The sequence below is a fragment of the Dipteris shenzhenensis genome, chromosome 7 (assembly GCF_047967505.1).
Source record: "Dipteris shenzhenensis isolate YYH24624 ecotype China chromosome 7, Dip_SZ_1.0, whole genome shotgun sequence".
NCBI classification, from domain to species: domain Eukaryota; kingdom Viridiplantae; phylum Streptophyta; class Polypodiopsida; order Gleicheniales; family Dipteridaceae; genus Dipteris; species Dipteris shenzhenensis.
The window spans coordinates 8,154,919-8,170,024 of record NC_141602.1 but is presented as its reverse complement, the minus strand read 5'-3'; the positions used below and the strand labels follow the sequence as shown (position 1 = coordinate 8,170,024).

Sequence of the window (15,106 nt, the reverse complement as noted above, 5' to 3'; positions counted from 1 at the left end):
ATATCAACTTGAGAATTTGGATGATCAGCAGCATAAGAATAGAGTCAATGGCTTCAGACTAAAGAAATACTTTCATAGGATCATGAGTGTGGGCAGCTGTGGACCTACTGTGATGAAACCAGACAAGCCGAAAGACCTCATGGATGAGGATATCTCTGAAGAAATGCAAATCTTATATACCCCTATCTGCAAGACATGAATGTCTGCAGACTTGGGGATGGGCAAAATGATAGGACAAAACCTGTATCAAGTTTTTCAGCACTGTATATAGTTGTGGGTAGGCACATAGTTGTACACATCTAGGGTAGGTGTGGGCTTTTGGCATTTGTGGATTTTTCTTTCACAAGCATGATGGATTAATGCATAGTTTTTTTAGACAATAAAGTATGTTTTGCAGGGACTTCATGGGAAATGATGAAATGCAATGTGGTTGTACTAGACTTCCAGAGCAAGGGTATCCAATGTGTGGTCAAGTGAAATGTTTTTGGGGTCATGTAAAGTTAAGTCATGAAGGGTTTTTTTATATTTTCCTGAGTCAACACAGCCTTGCATGTTACGGAAATTTGATATGTTTTGGTGCCCATGTCAAGGGGCTTTTCATGTGGGTTTAAGAGGGTGCATGCAAGTCTTAATGTGCATGTTAATGTGTGGGGGAATTGTGTGACTAAAGGTCCAAAATGTGCATTTAATGTGCCTTGGGGGGATATTTGCATTTTTTAAATGGAAGAGTGGTAAATTCTACGTGATGACGTGGCTGGAAAATCTGGAAGGGAATGTATGCATGCAAGGTGGCTACGTGATCAAGGATTGGGGATGCTCTGGCTGACGAGTGGGCTGATGCGTGGGATGGCGGCTACTAGAGAGTGCTGGAAAATGTTGATGAGCGAGAGAGATCGAGTTGGGGAGAGAGAGCGGAAAAGGAAGAGAGAGGAAAGGATCTGCTGGCCGATAAACGGATGGTTCATGGGCTTCAAAGTGTTGCACAAAAGCAGTGCGTCAAGGTGTAAAGGGTTGTGACAATCTGAGAGGGCAATTGGGCTGTGTACGGGCTGTCAACGGGGTGTGATGATCTGAAAAAAAACAGGGCTGATGGACGATTAACTGAGTGGAGAGCTAACAGGCTGATCAACATGAAGTACAAGTCGCTTAGTTTTTTGGGCTGGAAGCATTCGTGATGTGGCTGCTTACATTTCTGAGTATGACGTACAGCTTGTGTGCAAATGCAATAGTGACTGAACGGAAGTCATGATAGGAACTTTGATTGTTGAGGTTTCATGAATCTATAGGTGGAGGGGATGACTCGATGGATTAGCATTCTTGGGGGTTCTTTGTGCATGAGGATTCCATACGAGAAGCATAAGTACGAGCTGTTTTACTTATACAAGCTGCTGAAAGGAGGTGTTGTAGATACATCATGTGTGGTTGATCTGTCATACAAAAAACGACTATGTGGATGAACAACTCTTGGTTGACACAGAGCTACAACAAGCCAAAGTCTTCTTTCCCCTCTTCCAAAGAGTCTGTGTGTTCCTGTGTGTGTGTTCTAGTCAAATTGCGTGGGAGATTGACTTATTATTTGTGTGCTCTGGATATCTGCTTTGGAACCTGGCTCATAAGCTCATCATCTACGAGCCCACATTGCAGCTGATCCCTATGAAGTCTCAGCTATCTGACGTGGTGAAGTACATAATTTCTGGTTGTCTTTCCTTTTTTTTCCTTATCAACGTGTGCACATCCCTGCGAGATGATGACGATGTCAAAGAAGCGCTAGGCAGGAATACCCCAAAAGATGTGTCGGTTAAGTCCATGGGGTAGCTAGATGGAGCACTCACATAGTGACTCTCAAAATGGCTAAGGGAGAGTCACCGATATCAACGAAGAGGTTGGAGGTGTCACGAGCACTCGTAGAGTCGGTCAAAAGTGAAGCTCGGGCACCGAGGACAATTGGGTGGTAATCAAAGAAGTTGGGAAGTGTTTGGAGCTCACATGAAGCTCGGAGCAGCAAGCTCCAATAGAATGTCGGGTAGAAGGAGCAAATGGTGGGCTGGAGAAAAGGTCAACGATGAAGAGGATGGACAGCTCCATGTTGAGCTGGTTGCATCATGCTTGGGCTGTCAAATCATTGAGCTCTAGAACAAAATTCGCGCGTAGAAATTAATTTTGTCACTTCTTGCAAGGGCCATAACTTTTCACAGAAAACTCGGATTGCAAGGATGTAAAAACGAAATTTGTAGTACTCAAGGTCCTCTACAACTTTTCTGAAGACACAAAGCCATGATTCTGCTTCTAGCATCACATCGTCTGCAGGTCACCGAAAGATGTAGCTAAAGGAAGGAGAAGAGAGGTAGCAGATCATGGCGTGGAGAAGAGAGCTCAAGGAGGGAGAGAAGAGGGCAGCCTTCCAACGAGGAGGAGGTAGAGTAGCTTCATTGGCCTCCCTCACCTCAACCTCTTGGAAGGGAAAGGGAAAGAAAGAACAGGGCTAGGAACATAGCTCTGATACCATATGAAGAGACATGGCAATAGGAGAATGCCAAGCTAACTAGGAACGGAATGGAAATATGGAAAGCATAATGGAAAGGTAAAATGGAAAATGAAAGAACAAGTGCTAGGCAATGATAACCAAAATACTCACATGTAGATAGCTTGATGTTGACTGATGTAATAGACAATAGACAAGTACCATACTATATAGTGTGACACTAGACTCTAGAAAGTCATAGTGTATATGGGATAACTCCCAATATGACACGTGGCATGTCTAGGACCCACTCGACTATAAAACACACCTAGAACACCCATTTTAGACTCACTTTGGCTTCATATTCCAACAACAACCACTACACCCACTCTGACTGCTTCATAGGGTAAATAAAGCCAGCCCTTAGTAAACTTTCAATTTCTATCTTCAAAGCATCAGCTTGAATGACTTCCAGCCTCCTGAGCTTTTGTACTACTGGCTTAGCATTTGGCTTTAGCTCAATCTTATGCTGCACCATAGTAACTCTTCGCATCTACTAGTAATATGTAACAAAAAGTTGAGGGAATCCATCTAACATGTCCAAGGATGCCTCCTTTTCTTGACAGTCCAATTGAGGATTCAGCATTGAAGGAACATATGCAAGAGAGTGCTGAGATCACACGATTGAGGCACAAAACCGATGTGTTTAAAAGCAAGTGCATCATTTTATAAGCTGGGCAGCCTTCTCTTCTGACATCATAGGTGAGGTCGCTAGACATCCACCTCACACACCAAACTCACCAAACTCTAGGAGGTGGCACTAATTGCTCACCTACTAGACACATTCACACCCACACAACTGTAGGACACCCTAGGACTCTAGGACACCCTCACACTTGACTTCATGTTCTAACACCCCCCCATGAAGGGAAGGTGAGGGACTACTGGAATGGAGTCAAGAACAGAACATGACAATGACGGAGTCTGCTAATTTGTGCAATGTCTGAACTAGACATGGCTGCCATGCCAACTCAGAGACTGAAGTTTGAGCATGGTTCAGAGGTTGGACTAAGCACTCTCATGGCTTTACGTCCCAACATAACTCAAAGGCTCATGTCTCAACATGGATGCATGACCAACTCAGAGGTCTAGGAAACCAATGCACCAACATCCTGGAACTCATATGCCAGGCTCGATAAAAAAACCCATCAAAACCAATACATGGCTCCCACAGTACATCCCCCTCCTGACTCTAGAACAGATGGTAGGGAGTCAGACATGAAAAATAGAAAAGATTACATCATTTTAGGGGGACAAATCCAAGGCTAAGAACCTTTATTGACTCAATAACACTCAACAACCCTTCATTACATTAATTTTGGGGGACAACCTATGTAGAGCACCCATTGACTCTCAAACATATAAATGAATACATAATGAATGCAATCTCTTGAGATGAGAGATGTTCCCTGAGTAGCTGCTTGCACATAAGTGTGCACATCCTCCCTGTCGCTGATATGTCGATGAAGCTCATGGCAAAAATGCCCCAAAAGATGTCAGTGAAGTCCATGGGAGCAGCTACAAAGGGCAATCAGCCCATGACTCTCAAAATGTCCAATTGGGAAGTCACCAATGTCAGAGTAGAGGGCCTTAAAGCTGTCAGTTTCACTTAATGTAGCAAAATGTCTGCAATTCTTACAAAAGCCCCAAATGTTCACATAAGGGAGGCTTCAATTTTGACCAAAGAACATAAAATCCCAAATTTTAGATACCGCAACCTTTGATTTTGATTGGAGCAGCTAATTCATCGATTGATGCTGTGACTGAATTTAGAGCCAAGCAAAGACGTTTTCTAATCGGCTTGCAGTTCTGAAACTTGTAATTTGCCTGCAATTTTGTAGCGAAAGGATCTTGGCACTTCCAATCAAGCTGTAGCAGTTTGCTTAAAGCTCCATATTTGCTCCTGCCATTTGATCGACGTTTTCTTCTTATGTTGGGCACTACAGCATGTGCGTTTTTCCTATTTTGTCATCTGCTCTTCTAACATGTGCGATATCGGAGCACTTAGCAGTTTGAACAGATTTGCTGATGTTGAAAAAATATTGTCTCCAATTTCCAGCACGGTTTGCCCCGTAAAAACAATGAAAGCCGAATAGCGCTCCCGCTGATTCTGATGGAATTGATACAATGCCATATCAACAATCAATCTCTCCTTTGACAGTGACGAGATAATAACTCAATATCACGCAGCATCAGCCTTGATCCAACAATCAGAGGCAGCTATTGACGATCAGAGGCACACTAGGCTTTTAGCCCATTCACTGAAATGAAGAGCATGCCACAAATCCTTGTTGAGCAGCTTCCTTTGATTGCAATATCTACATAATGAATCCCGCACTAAAGAAATATGTTGGAGTCTTCAGCCACCATCGCACAACAGAGAAACCGTTTGAAGATTATCCATACATTCAATTTTTTCATGAGTGCCCAAAGAGATCTTTCAAACTTCAGAGGAGAGCCTACATGTCGAGACAGCATCGACCTGGAAAAGGAAGGCCACAAATGCAGCAGCTTTGATAGGCAATAGCCCACAATCAGGAAGGCAACGATGAAGCACCTTTAGAACTGAGCAGCTCTCAGGCATGATATTGACTAGAGCAGAGTGTAGTAGCGATGGGGCCAGATCTCCAGCTCTGATACCAATTGAAGGAACATATGCAATAGAGTGCTGAGATCACACGATGGATGGACAAAAGCAGTAGAGCACAATCCACCTTCACAGCCACCCTCATCCACGTTTAAAACAAGTGAACAACACCATCAGAAGGCAAAAGGCATTCATTGAAACTCCTTGACTCTACACACCTCCAGATACAGACTCATACTCTGGCCACATTTTCTCCCAAATCAAACAACCTAGCAACCCAGTGGGTTACACAACTCAACACAAGCTCCTACCAACTGAGCTCAAGCTCAGGAAACACATAGATGACCCATGAACCATAAAACTCCAGAAAATGACAACTTCACGACTGCATAACTACCATGAACACATCCTGATTGCTCGAGGTATAACAACCATGCTCATATCTTCCCTGACAAAATCCACGAATAATCCCGGATCTTCAATTTGCACATAGCCATCAAACACTACTACCCCATAGCCTATGAGCAAACTTCATGAACAACATGCTCTATCAAAACCTGCCACAACTCTGTGAGAGAACCCACACCAAGAGCAACATAAAGCAATCAAGTACTTCACATAGGCACCTCCTATGAAACCAGACTATCTTCTTTAATAAGATCCATAATCAAGTATGGTGACAATCACAAGAGCTCCTTCTTTGACCAACAGTATGCCATCTTCATTTTAGAATTGCACCTTTGGACTGCATGAAGCCTAGTACTTTAAGTCATGTGCTGCCCATAGACCCGTTGCCACAAGCAAGGCCTTTTCCATGATCATCAACAAGCACTAGATACACTACAGCCAGCTGCCTTCAAGCTCCTATCAGATTCACATAGGTCTTTGGTGAGCTATGTTCCCATGTGATGCAGCCCGCCATCTCTGCAATTCCCAATAGCCAAAGTCTGTAGCTACAACCGAGCACCCACCTATCCAAAGACCACTCTGCCTTCGATCTCAAAACAACTGTGTGCTTACTCATTGAATAGCCAGCCCGTGCTCATTCTTTGCAATACCCCCGTCACCCTTCTCTGTCATGTGATCAAAGCTATGCCACAGCTTCTCCTACTTACGGTCTCCTCTGTTCTAGTATCATATTCACCATAGCTTGTATAAGAGGATTCTTCAGACTCCTTACTTTCCATCACCTCTTTTTTTCCATCTTTCAAGCTATGTCTCACTCTCTTGGTGTCATCTCTGAAAATCAATTCCCCCGTGGCCCACTTTTGCACTGCTCCAACTTGACGCAACCAAGGCCTTCCCAATATAATCGGATACTCATTTTTATCTGGCTTGGTTGGAAGAATGTGAAAGGTGCACAAAGTTGCCACATCATATACATCCACCCTTACATCTGTGATAGCTCCAGAAGCCTTTGCTCGGGAATTGTCTACCATCTTTACCTTATATGGAGAAGGAGCATTAATCTTCATGCCAACTTCATGCATCGTACGCTCACTAATCACATTAATGGCAGCACCACCGTCCACATAAACCTTCTTGACAGGCATACCATTAACCATGGCTGTCACTACTGGAATCTGATCTTTCACATCAATACTCACTTCCTTCGCATCTGCTCCACCCCTTTTCTTCCTTGGCTTCCGAGTGCTAGCTGCCTTCATGAATTGCTGTCTCAGAGCAGGGCTAACAGCAAGTAACTGGGGAATAGTGATGTTTGCCTTCACTTCTTGTAAATCTGAAATGAAATCATAGTCCGGCACCCCCTGGCCCAATGAGAAGTTTGCTAAACCCATCTTCCTCCTAGAGGGTTTCCTTTTCTTCCTTTTCCTCTCATATACTTTCTCTCTATGGCCTTCATCAGTGCCACTATCCATCCATCCTCATGACTACAATTCTCTGCAAACACTTCTACTTCTTTCCTTTCATTCTCCTCAATTTCCTGTTCTGCATCCAACAAAGTAATCGGCCTATCATTCTCTTTCTTTACTTGCAATCTAGGACAGTCATACTTTACATGTCCTTTTTCATGGCATTCAAAGCAAATGATGTTACTACAATCCCATGGGATCCTTGGTTCCATCCTAGGGATACTCACCGGTGGGACTTGCACAAGATGTAGCTTCAAGTCATTAAACTCAGCCATCATTCTCTCCATATTCTTTTCCAACTGGCTGCCACTTGTAGAAGGTATATCAACTGCTTGATTCACCACCACTATTGGTGCATTGGGACCCTTTGAATGAAGTGATGTGGGTACAATTGGTTCTGCCTCCAACATTTTATTTTTCTCCTTGGACAGAGCCACCTGCAAAGCACCAGCATAACTTTGAGGATCTTTCCCTTGCACTTTCTTCCTTAGTTGGGGATCCAAGCATGCCAGAAACCTGTTCAGTTTCAAGTGCTCTAACCCAGTGATGGGCACAAGTACAGGTGGCCTCACTGGCTCACCCTCAGCCTGTCCATGGCCCTCCTTTGCCTTTGCAGCAACAACCCTTGCAACAGCTGCCTCATACTTGCCCCATACCGATTCAAAGCGCAATTGAAAACTCTTAACTGACTCTCCTTCCAACTGATGCAGCTGATCCACTTGCACCAACAAAGTATATGGAGATTCTTCCACTCCAAACCTCCTCTTTGAAGCATCAGTAATAGCCCCCCAGTCATTCTTTATTGCCTCTGGTAGTGTCCTATGCCAAGCCAAAGCCATCCCTTCAAGAAAATCCGGGCGAAGAAGTCTCTGACCACCCAGACATACGGCTGGCCCTCACAAAATTTCTAAGACAGGCCTCAACATCTTCCCCTTCTCTACCTTGGAAGATCGGTACTTCCACCATTTTACCTCGCAACTACAGGGAGACAACAACCCCGACCACACACAGCACGCTCTTCAACAACTCCGAAAAACCAAAAGACCCCCAAATCTGATTCCCTTGACTAAACACAAACTGTCTCCACTCGTAGCTCTAATCTCTCACAACATTACCATCCATGTGCCCTATCACAATCGCCACAGGAATTCCAAACTCAAACGCCTCAGAAGAACATTCAAGAAAAGCCAAGTATGCCGGATAATCTATGGGCGGAGTTGTGTGGTACATGGCATTTGAAGAGTCCAGAGAGAAAAACAACTTAAAGACCAATTGCATCGCCTCCATCCTTGCAAGGAATGTTCAACTGGCAGGGTCTCTAATAGAATATGCTAATTGACAGAATCTTGAGGCGTTGGCATCTCCAAATGGTGATCCCTAACGCAATCTGCAGATAGATGGATTCACGAACGGGCTCTATCAGCAAGGACGATGGAGGTGTCTGTACATGACGGGATTTCTGCAATAGCGCTAAGCACTCGATCGACCATGCCATTGTCACTGTGGAGAAGCTCCTCATATTGATGTTTCGTCAAAATAAGCTTTACGCTTGTACCCTTTTTCTCAGATCTTGCAAGCACATCCTGGGGATGCTCGCTATCAAAGCTATCATCTTCAATAGGTAATGGGACGTTCACACAGGGCGCTAACGGGATCTCCGCCGCCGCTGACAAATCACCTATGCTTGTGCACTTGACGTTGATAGGTTGACGCAGAATACCATTGACGGGCTAACGAACAAACGTTGACAGGCTTCTCTCTGACAAATAGGCTGACAAAACCGCACTGACGACTGACAGCTGCGTGCCTCCCCTTCATGACCAAGGTCGCCTCCACGCTCACCGCACCAAATATGTGAAATGATTTACTTTTTTAGATGTTCATAAAAGCAGGGGTGAAGGAGGGGACAGATGATCGAAGGATAGAAAGCCCATGCCATCGTTTTTTATTTCACTCCACAGAAGAAGCTTACACCAAATCCTTAGGCATAGCCCATCAAAACTCCAAGTATAGAAACTCCTTATCTCCAACTCTCTGAAAGTCTCAAAGTTGACCAAAAGTCAACACTGAAACATCATCCCTACATTTGTGCTAATCACTCTAACCCCCGGTGTTTGGCCCAACAAATTTACATTTAATTACATATCTCCACGACCCTTTACCCGATTTGCATGGGAATAGTTGCATTTGAAAGCTCTTTCTACACCCCATCTCTCGTTGGACTCCATAGCAGAGGGGTTACATGAGCTACCTATTTTTGGACTTTTGCAAAAGACAAAGTTTTCGTGTAACACCAGCATCAACTCCCAAACTTGAGCTAGAGACAGGAGACCATGCACTCTCCACCCTCTAGGTGAGAGAGGGTTGGACTCAAATATGCAAAGCATGCAAGCACATGCAAAGACTTAGACTGCCACGTGGCAAAGTGACTTGCCAGATGATCAATACCTCTAACCCACTCTTTGATCAATTGTATATTGAATCTTAGGGGCTTTTAGGAATTTAGCACTTCCTCTAGGCCAGTCCCCCAAGGACAAAGTATTCACGGGTTTATTTACATACAAAAATTCCACATCCCCATGATATACCTACCCCCCTCTTGAGACAACAAACCATTTAGTTTGCTGCTAAAAATACAGCAAATAAACAATAATGAAATAGGCATGTATAGCTCATACCATAATGTGCATCATCTGCACAAGTCCATCCATATATCAATGTATCATCTGTGTGGAGTGACTAGTACACTCATCATAGAGGTCCTGTTGGCAGAAAAATTGTCAGCACTTAGTACCTGGGGTTGAGACATGCAGTGTCACCAAGCGACCTCTAGATACCTAAGCCTGTCTGTACTGAGAGAGTGGAGGTGCTACCCCCCTCTTGAGCATCAAGCAACGCTCCAGAGCTTTGCTCTGCTTAGCCTGAACGAGCCTCAGCCGCAGTGGGCTCAAGCTGAAATGCTTCTAGGTAAAGCTGCAATAACCCATGTGAATCTGCCTAGATAGCGACGGGAAACTCTACTTGTGAAATATACTTTATTGTTTTTACTTGATTGAAAAATGTAATTATGCAGCAAAGAAGCATCTATACCAGTTTCTTCATGTTTCTTGGAAGTCCGCTTCCCCAAAGTGGCTGGAGTAACAGCAGCTTTCCGCTTCATCATCATACTCCTATCCTCCTGCCAACCATGGTGTGCGACTTATTACATAGTGGAAAAGGTGGATTAGCAAACGCTAGATTGACTGTCAATAAGGAATTTGAAAACTAAATGAAACTTCTCCCAATGCATGGTAGCTGAAACTCCATGATACAAGGATACTAGCTGCATACTATTGTCTCTGTAAAGTACAGGTAAATAAAGCTAAGGACCTGATATTCCAAAACTAGGTTCAATCTACCACGTGATATGATGACTGCTCATGCCCTCACATGTCATTTCTGCAAACGGAGAATCTCCAACAAAATGAACACAGCAATAAAAATAATGTAAGGAGTCTGAATACAGATAATCGGAAGCCCTGACAGAGTACCTGAAAAGCCTGGAGGAATGTAAGAACTAGAAGGCCCTTCAAAGCTGATTAACAAAGACTAGAAGAAGTTCAAAAGAAGCAATGAATGAAGAAGACTGGCTCCTGATTGGACATTGGCCACTGACAAGCAAGACACAAGAAGGATTATTACCTTTTGTGCAAATCAACTATTAACACAATGTAGTTATGCCACTATATCCTTTGCATCATATCAAGCAAGGTCCTGAATAACACGAGGGAGTATGAATGCTTTAAAGTAGCAGTCCCAATAGACACAACAACAAAGGCTCCAAGCTTAAGTACCCCTCTTCCTCATGATAGGTGTGTGTTCCTTTTATTCTTGATGTAATTAAGTTACAACTGTCCACCATTGACTCATCTTTGCATTGCACTTGAGTCTTGCAAAGCCAATAATTTGACATACATATGGAGGACAAGGTGAGAATTTGTATCATGGACTGATTCATCTGCTGATTCATGTGTGTCTCATGTGATCCTCCTTTGTGAAAGAAACCAACACAATGCAGAGTGCTTGTCAACATGTGGACAAGCTAGCTTGGCAGAATCAACTCAGAACAAGCTCAAGCTTGAATGGGAGTAAATTTTTCGATCACATTCAGATTGTCCATGGGTCTCTCCAAAACTGTAAGATCCCTTTTTTTGTGTCCTGCATAAACATGAAATAGCAGTATTTCTGGCATGATCTATGAGTCTTCCCATGTAATAGTCCTTTGTTGGTCTTAGCTTCCTAGAGGCGGCATTGGCAAACTCCTCTCTACGCGCGTACATCCGCAGCCCCTGGCAAGGATTCCCAAGAAAATCTATGCATGCTGCTTGCACTAGATGAGTTGGGCTATTCACGAACCTGGTAGGAAATTTCTAGGACAATGGCGTCATCAAAGTTCATCTCTAGCTCTTTTGGATTCTATGGCTGCTGTACAAGGCATATTCATTGTCAACCTGACAGCCTGCATGTGACATTTTGAAAAACAAGTGAATAGGAAGCACAAATTAGTGATGATTCTTGTGAAGTAGAAAATGATAAATTTTATATCACATATCATGAAGTTAGTGTGGCATATGGAAGTTTTAGAGGCCCCATTGGGAGCTCTGGTCAGCCAAAACAGCTCGGCTGCGAAGGCCAGGTGGTCTGCCACCATTAACAGGTTGGCGACCACAAACCAGGGTTCGGCCATCAGATTGGTCTGTAAAGCAAGCCAGTTGGCAAGTTAAGAGGACTATCAGCCCTCTATATAAAGGGGGCAAAGGGGTACATCAGCTCAGAGAGAAAAAACACATTTTAAAGTGCATTCATAAATACTTGCAGAGAGTATATACGGCAGCTCTTAGATTTGGTATAGAGCACATCCAAGGTGCATAACACCTACAACAAATGAGTGTTAAAGAGTATTTGGTGAGCTCCTTCGCAAAGCCACTGAGGCCCTTGTTCAAGAGGCATGCAGCAGAAGGAAAAAGAAGGAGATTCGGCAGCATCTAGAGGATTCAGATCAGGCACCGGTGGAGCAGGTCCCTGCTGTCCAAGGGGTGTAGGCTATAAGGCCTCTTTTTGGTCCTATTTGTGGACAACTTAATACACATTGGCTGCATATCTCACTATCTTCAGGTTTGTATGGGAGTCAATTCATGCTTGTGTGCAAACATTGAGTGAGATGTAGACCAGCGTGAGATCTCAAGGGTTATTTTATATTCCCTTATGTAGTTTATGTTTGACATGGTATCAAAGCCAAGGAGGCAAAAAATTGGTTTCAGAGAGACCCAAGACCATCACAGGAGGTGATCTCTCCTTGAGGGATGAGTGCAAGCTCTACTCGGCGGACATCAAGAGAATGAGGGCCATTGCCACTTAGACGATAGATCCAGATGATTGTGTTTCCATCAAGGGTGAGAAGGAGGAGGAAGAAGGGAAGAGGAGGAGTAAAGGGAAGAGGATGGGAGATTGCAAGGTTAGAGCATGCTCTCATAGTGTCGAGGAAGCATCGACCCAAGGTGGCACATGAACACCAAATTGAAATGAAGACTAAACCCTAAAGAGTGGGAGCTTCTTTCCATTGAGAGAAATTTATACATGTTGGTCTCTACACAATTTGTAGAGGACGTCTTGGGGTCTATAGGGACTTCTTGGTGGGACCTCTTTTGTAGGAGATGTCAAGGGTAGGAGTCTCTACACTTTTTGTAGGGAGCCTCAAGGGTGGGACCACATTTGTAGGAGACATCTTGGGTAAGAGTCTCTACACGTTTTGTAGGGAACCTCAAGCATGGGACCCCTTTTGTAAGAGACTTCTTAGAGGTCTCTACACTTTTTATAGAGGGGTCTCTTGAGGTCTCCACACTTTTTGAAGGGGACCTCAAAAAGTGTAGGCTTTTAGTCTTTCTGTCTCTAGATCATGATTTGCAAGTATGATCAGATCTTTTCTAGAGAGTATTTTGGCTATTTGTATCCTATTGGATACCTCGCACATACTTTCAAGCTCAAGATATTGCAAGCAGAACCTGGTGCTACTCCGCACACACAATGTGATTGCATCTTCATTGCTTTGGACTGGCTTTTGGCCCTTGCTACCACAGAGTTAACAACTCTCCTAGACCGATTTGATTACCCATCTTAGGGTATCTGATGCTTTGAGTAGGAAGATTTTTCACTGTGTTCCTTCCATGGAGTTGTGTGGTTGTTGAGGTTGATAGTTCCAAAGTCGATACAAATTCCCTTTGATGTGATTGTAGTTGTCAAATTCATCCTTACCTTTTATTATTGAGTGTTCCAGAGTTCCTCTTTTGTGGATTGCACAAAAATAAGCTATAGTTTGGCAATGTGGCACAATGTTGGTACTTGATGCTGAGTGTATTGAATGCCATGTGTATCCGATTTTTCAAGTTGATAATGATTGGCATTTCTCTTCTCTGTCTTGCATGTGGAATGTAGATGCACATGTTGATAGACATTGCGTTTTATCATCATGTGTGGCATCAAATTTGGCTCACAAAAACATATTGTTTTACATGATGTATTCCATTTGTATAAAACGAATGTCTTGTTGGACATTGGCATTTGATTCATTTTTTGTCGAGAGAAATTCTTGTAAGAGAGAAAAGGATGAGGCTGTCGATGTGAGGCTTAGGACTTGCATGTATAGCTTTGAAGCCCATGGGTGAATTTGTGATATTGACAATGTCAATAACTTTGAATTAAATGTATCTTTTTCTTGTACTGATTTGTATTGCTATCATATGTTGTGCTCTTAACAGCTTCCTATTTTCACCTAGATATCATGAGAGGGCATGCTTTAAGATGGGTGGGTGTCTTGTGCTGCCTAAAGCAGATATTCAATATGATCCTTGTAACAGATTACAAAGATATGGTATTGTAGGCATAAAGTCAACCTTATGGTTGACCAATAGTACTTGGGTACTATATATACCAAGTACTTCTATTGTTTCATTTGAACATTTCTATTGGAGCTTTCTTGTGTGTGCACTCTTGCTCACTTGTGTTCACAACCTGTCTCCACTTTGTTCCTACTTTTGGTATCAGAGCACTTCCATCTCTAGAGCCCATTCCCGCGCTTGCTTCTAGACTCCCACAAGCTTGGTGCTCCAATGCGTGTTCTTGGTTCTCACATTTAGCTCTCCAACTTTCGTTTGAGGTAGCTCCAATAGTCCAGCGTCTGTTTTTTGACCTTTTGAGGTCCGATTTCGATGTTTTTTTAAATTTCTGAGCTACCCGCATACAAACAAACCTGTCCTGTATCATTTCAGGAGGGGGAAAAAAAATATGTTTTTTGTCTGTACGTCCATACGGATCTGTCCGTACAATTGCGTGACAGTGCTAGGAGTCCGTGCGACTTGTCGGAAGGTGATTTCGAGTAGTTTTCGGTGTTTTTGCTCAGATTTGAACCCTTTTCAGCTCCAACCTCTCCCGGGTGTGTTCCAGCAGCTCCAGGTGTCTCCATACTTCTCCAGGCTCTTCCCTACACGAGTATTGTGTTCAGAAAGACTCCCAATAGCTTCATTCAGCTCCAAGCAACTCAGTTCCATTCCTTTGTCATCTCTAGCTTGTTGCCCACACAATCAGTGGACTGTTTTGCAAGTGGTTCGGGCCAAGGTGCACTTTTAGTAAGTGTTTTGAGCTGCGTATTTCGCTTCGGGACTGTTTTTGCAACCCATACTCTTGCACTCTCAGGTGCAGTTATAGATACTCTGCATTGTTGTGGGGGTGTTGGAATATGAAGCCAAAGTGTAGGTGGTCTAGGTGTGTTTTATAGTCTAGTGAGTCCTAGACATGCCACATGTCATATTGGAAGTTATCCCATATACACTATGGCTTTCCAGAGTCCAATGTCACACTATATAGTGTTGTACTTGTCTATTGTCTATTACATCAGTCAACATCAAGCTATCTACATGTGAGTATTTTGGTTAGCATTGCCTAGCAGTTGTTCTTTCATTTTCTTTCCATTTTGCCTTTCCATTATGCTTTCCATATTTCCATTCCGTTCCTTGTTAGCTTGGCATTCTCCTACCGCCATGTCTCTTCAAATTAAACTTGACATCAGCTGATGATATGTGTGGATGAAGA

General features: G+C 43.4%; 1 protein-coding gene across 1 annotated transcript in view; it reads right to left on the bottom strand.

Moving 5' to 3' along the window:
- LOC147899890 (uncharacterized) overlaps positions 1–15,106 on the bottom strand; it is a 124,310-nt gene that overhangs the window by 48,879 nt on the left and 60,325 nt on the right. Inside the window, exon 3 of the mRNA XM_087377483.1 lies at positions 10,073–10,160. Within this exon, the coding sequence (XP_087233609.1) occupies positions 10,073–10,160 (88 nt within the window). The remainder of the gene's footprint in view (positions 1–10,072; positions 10,161–15,106) is intronic.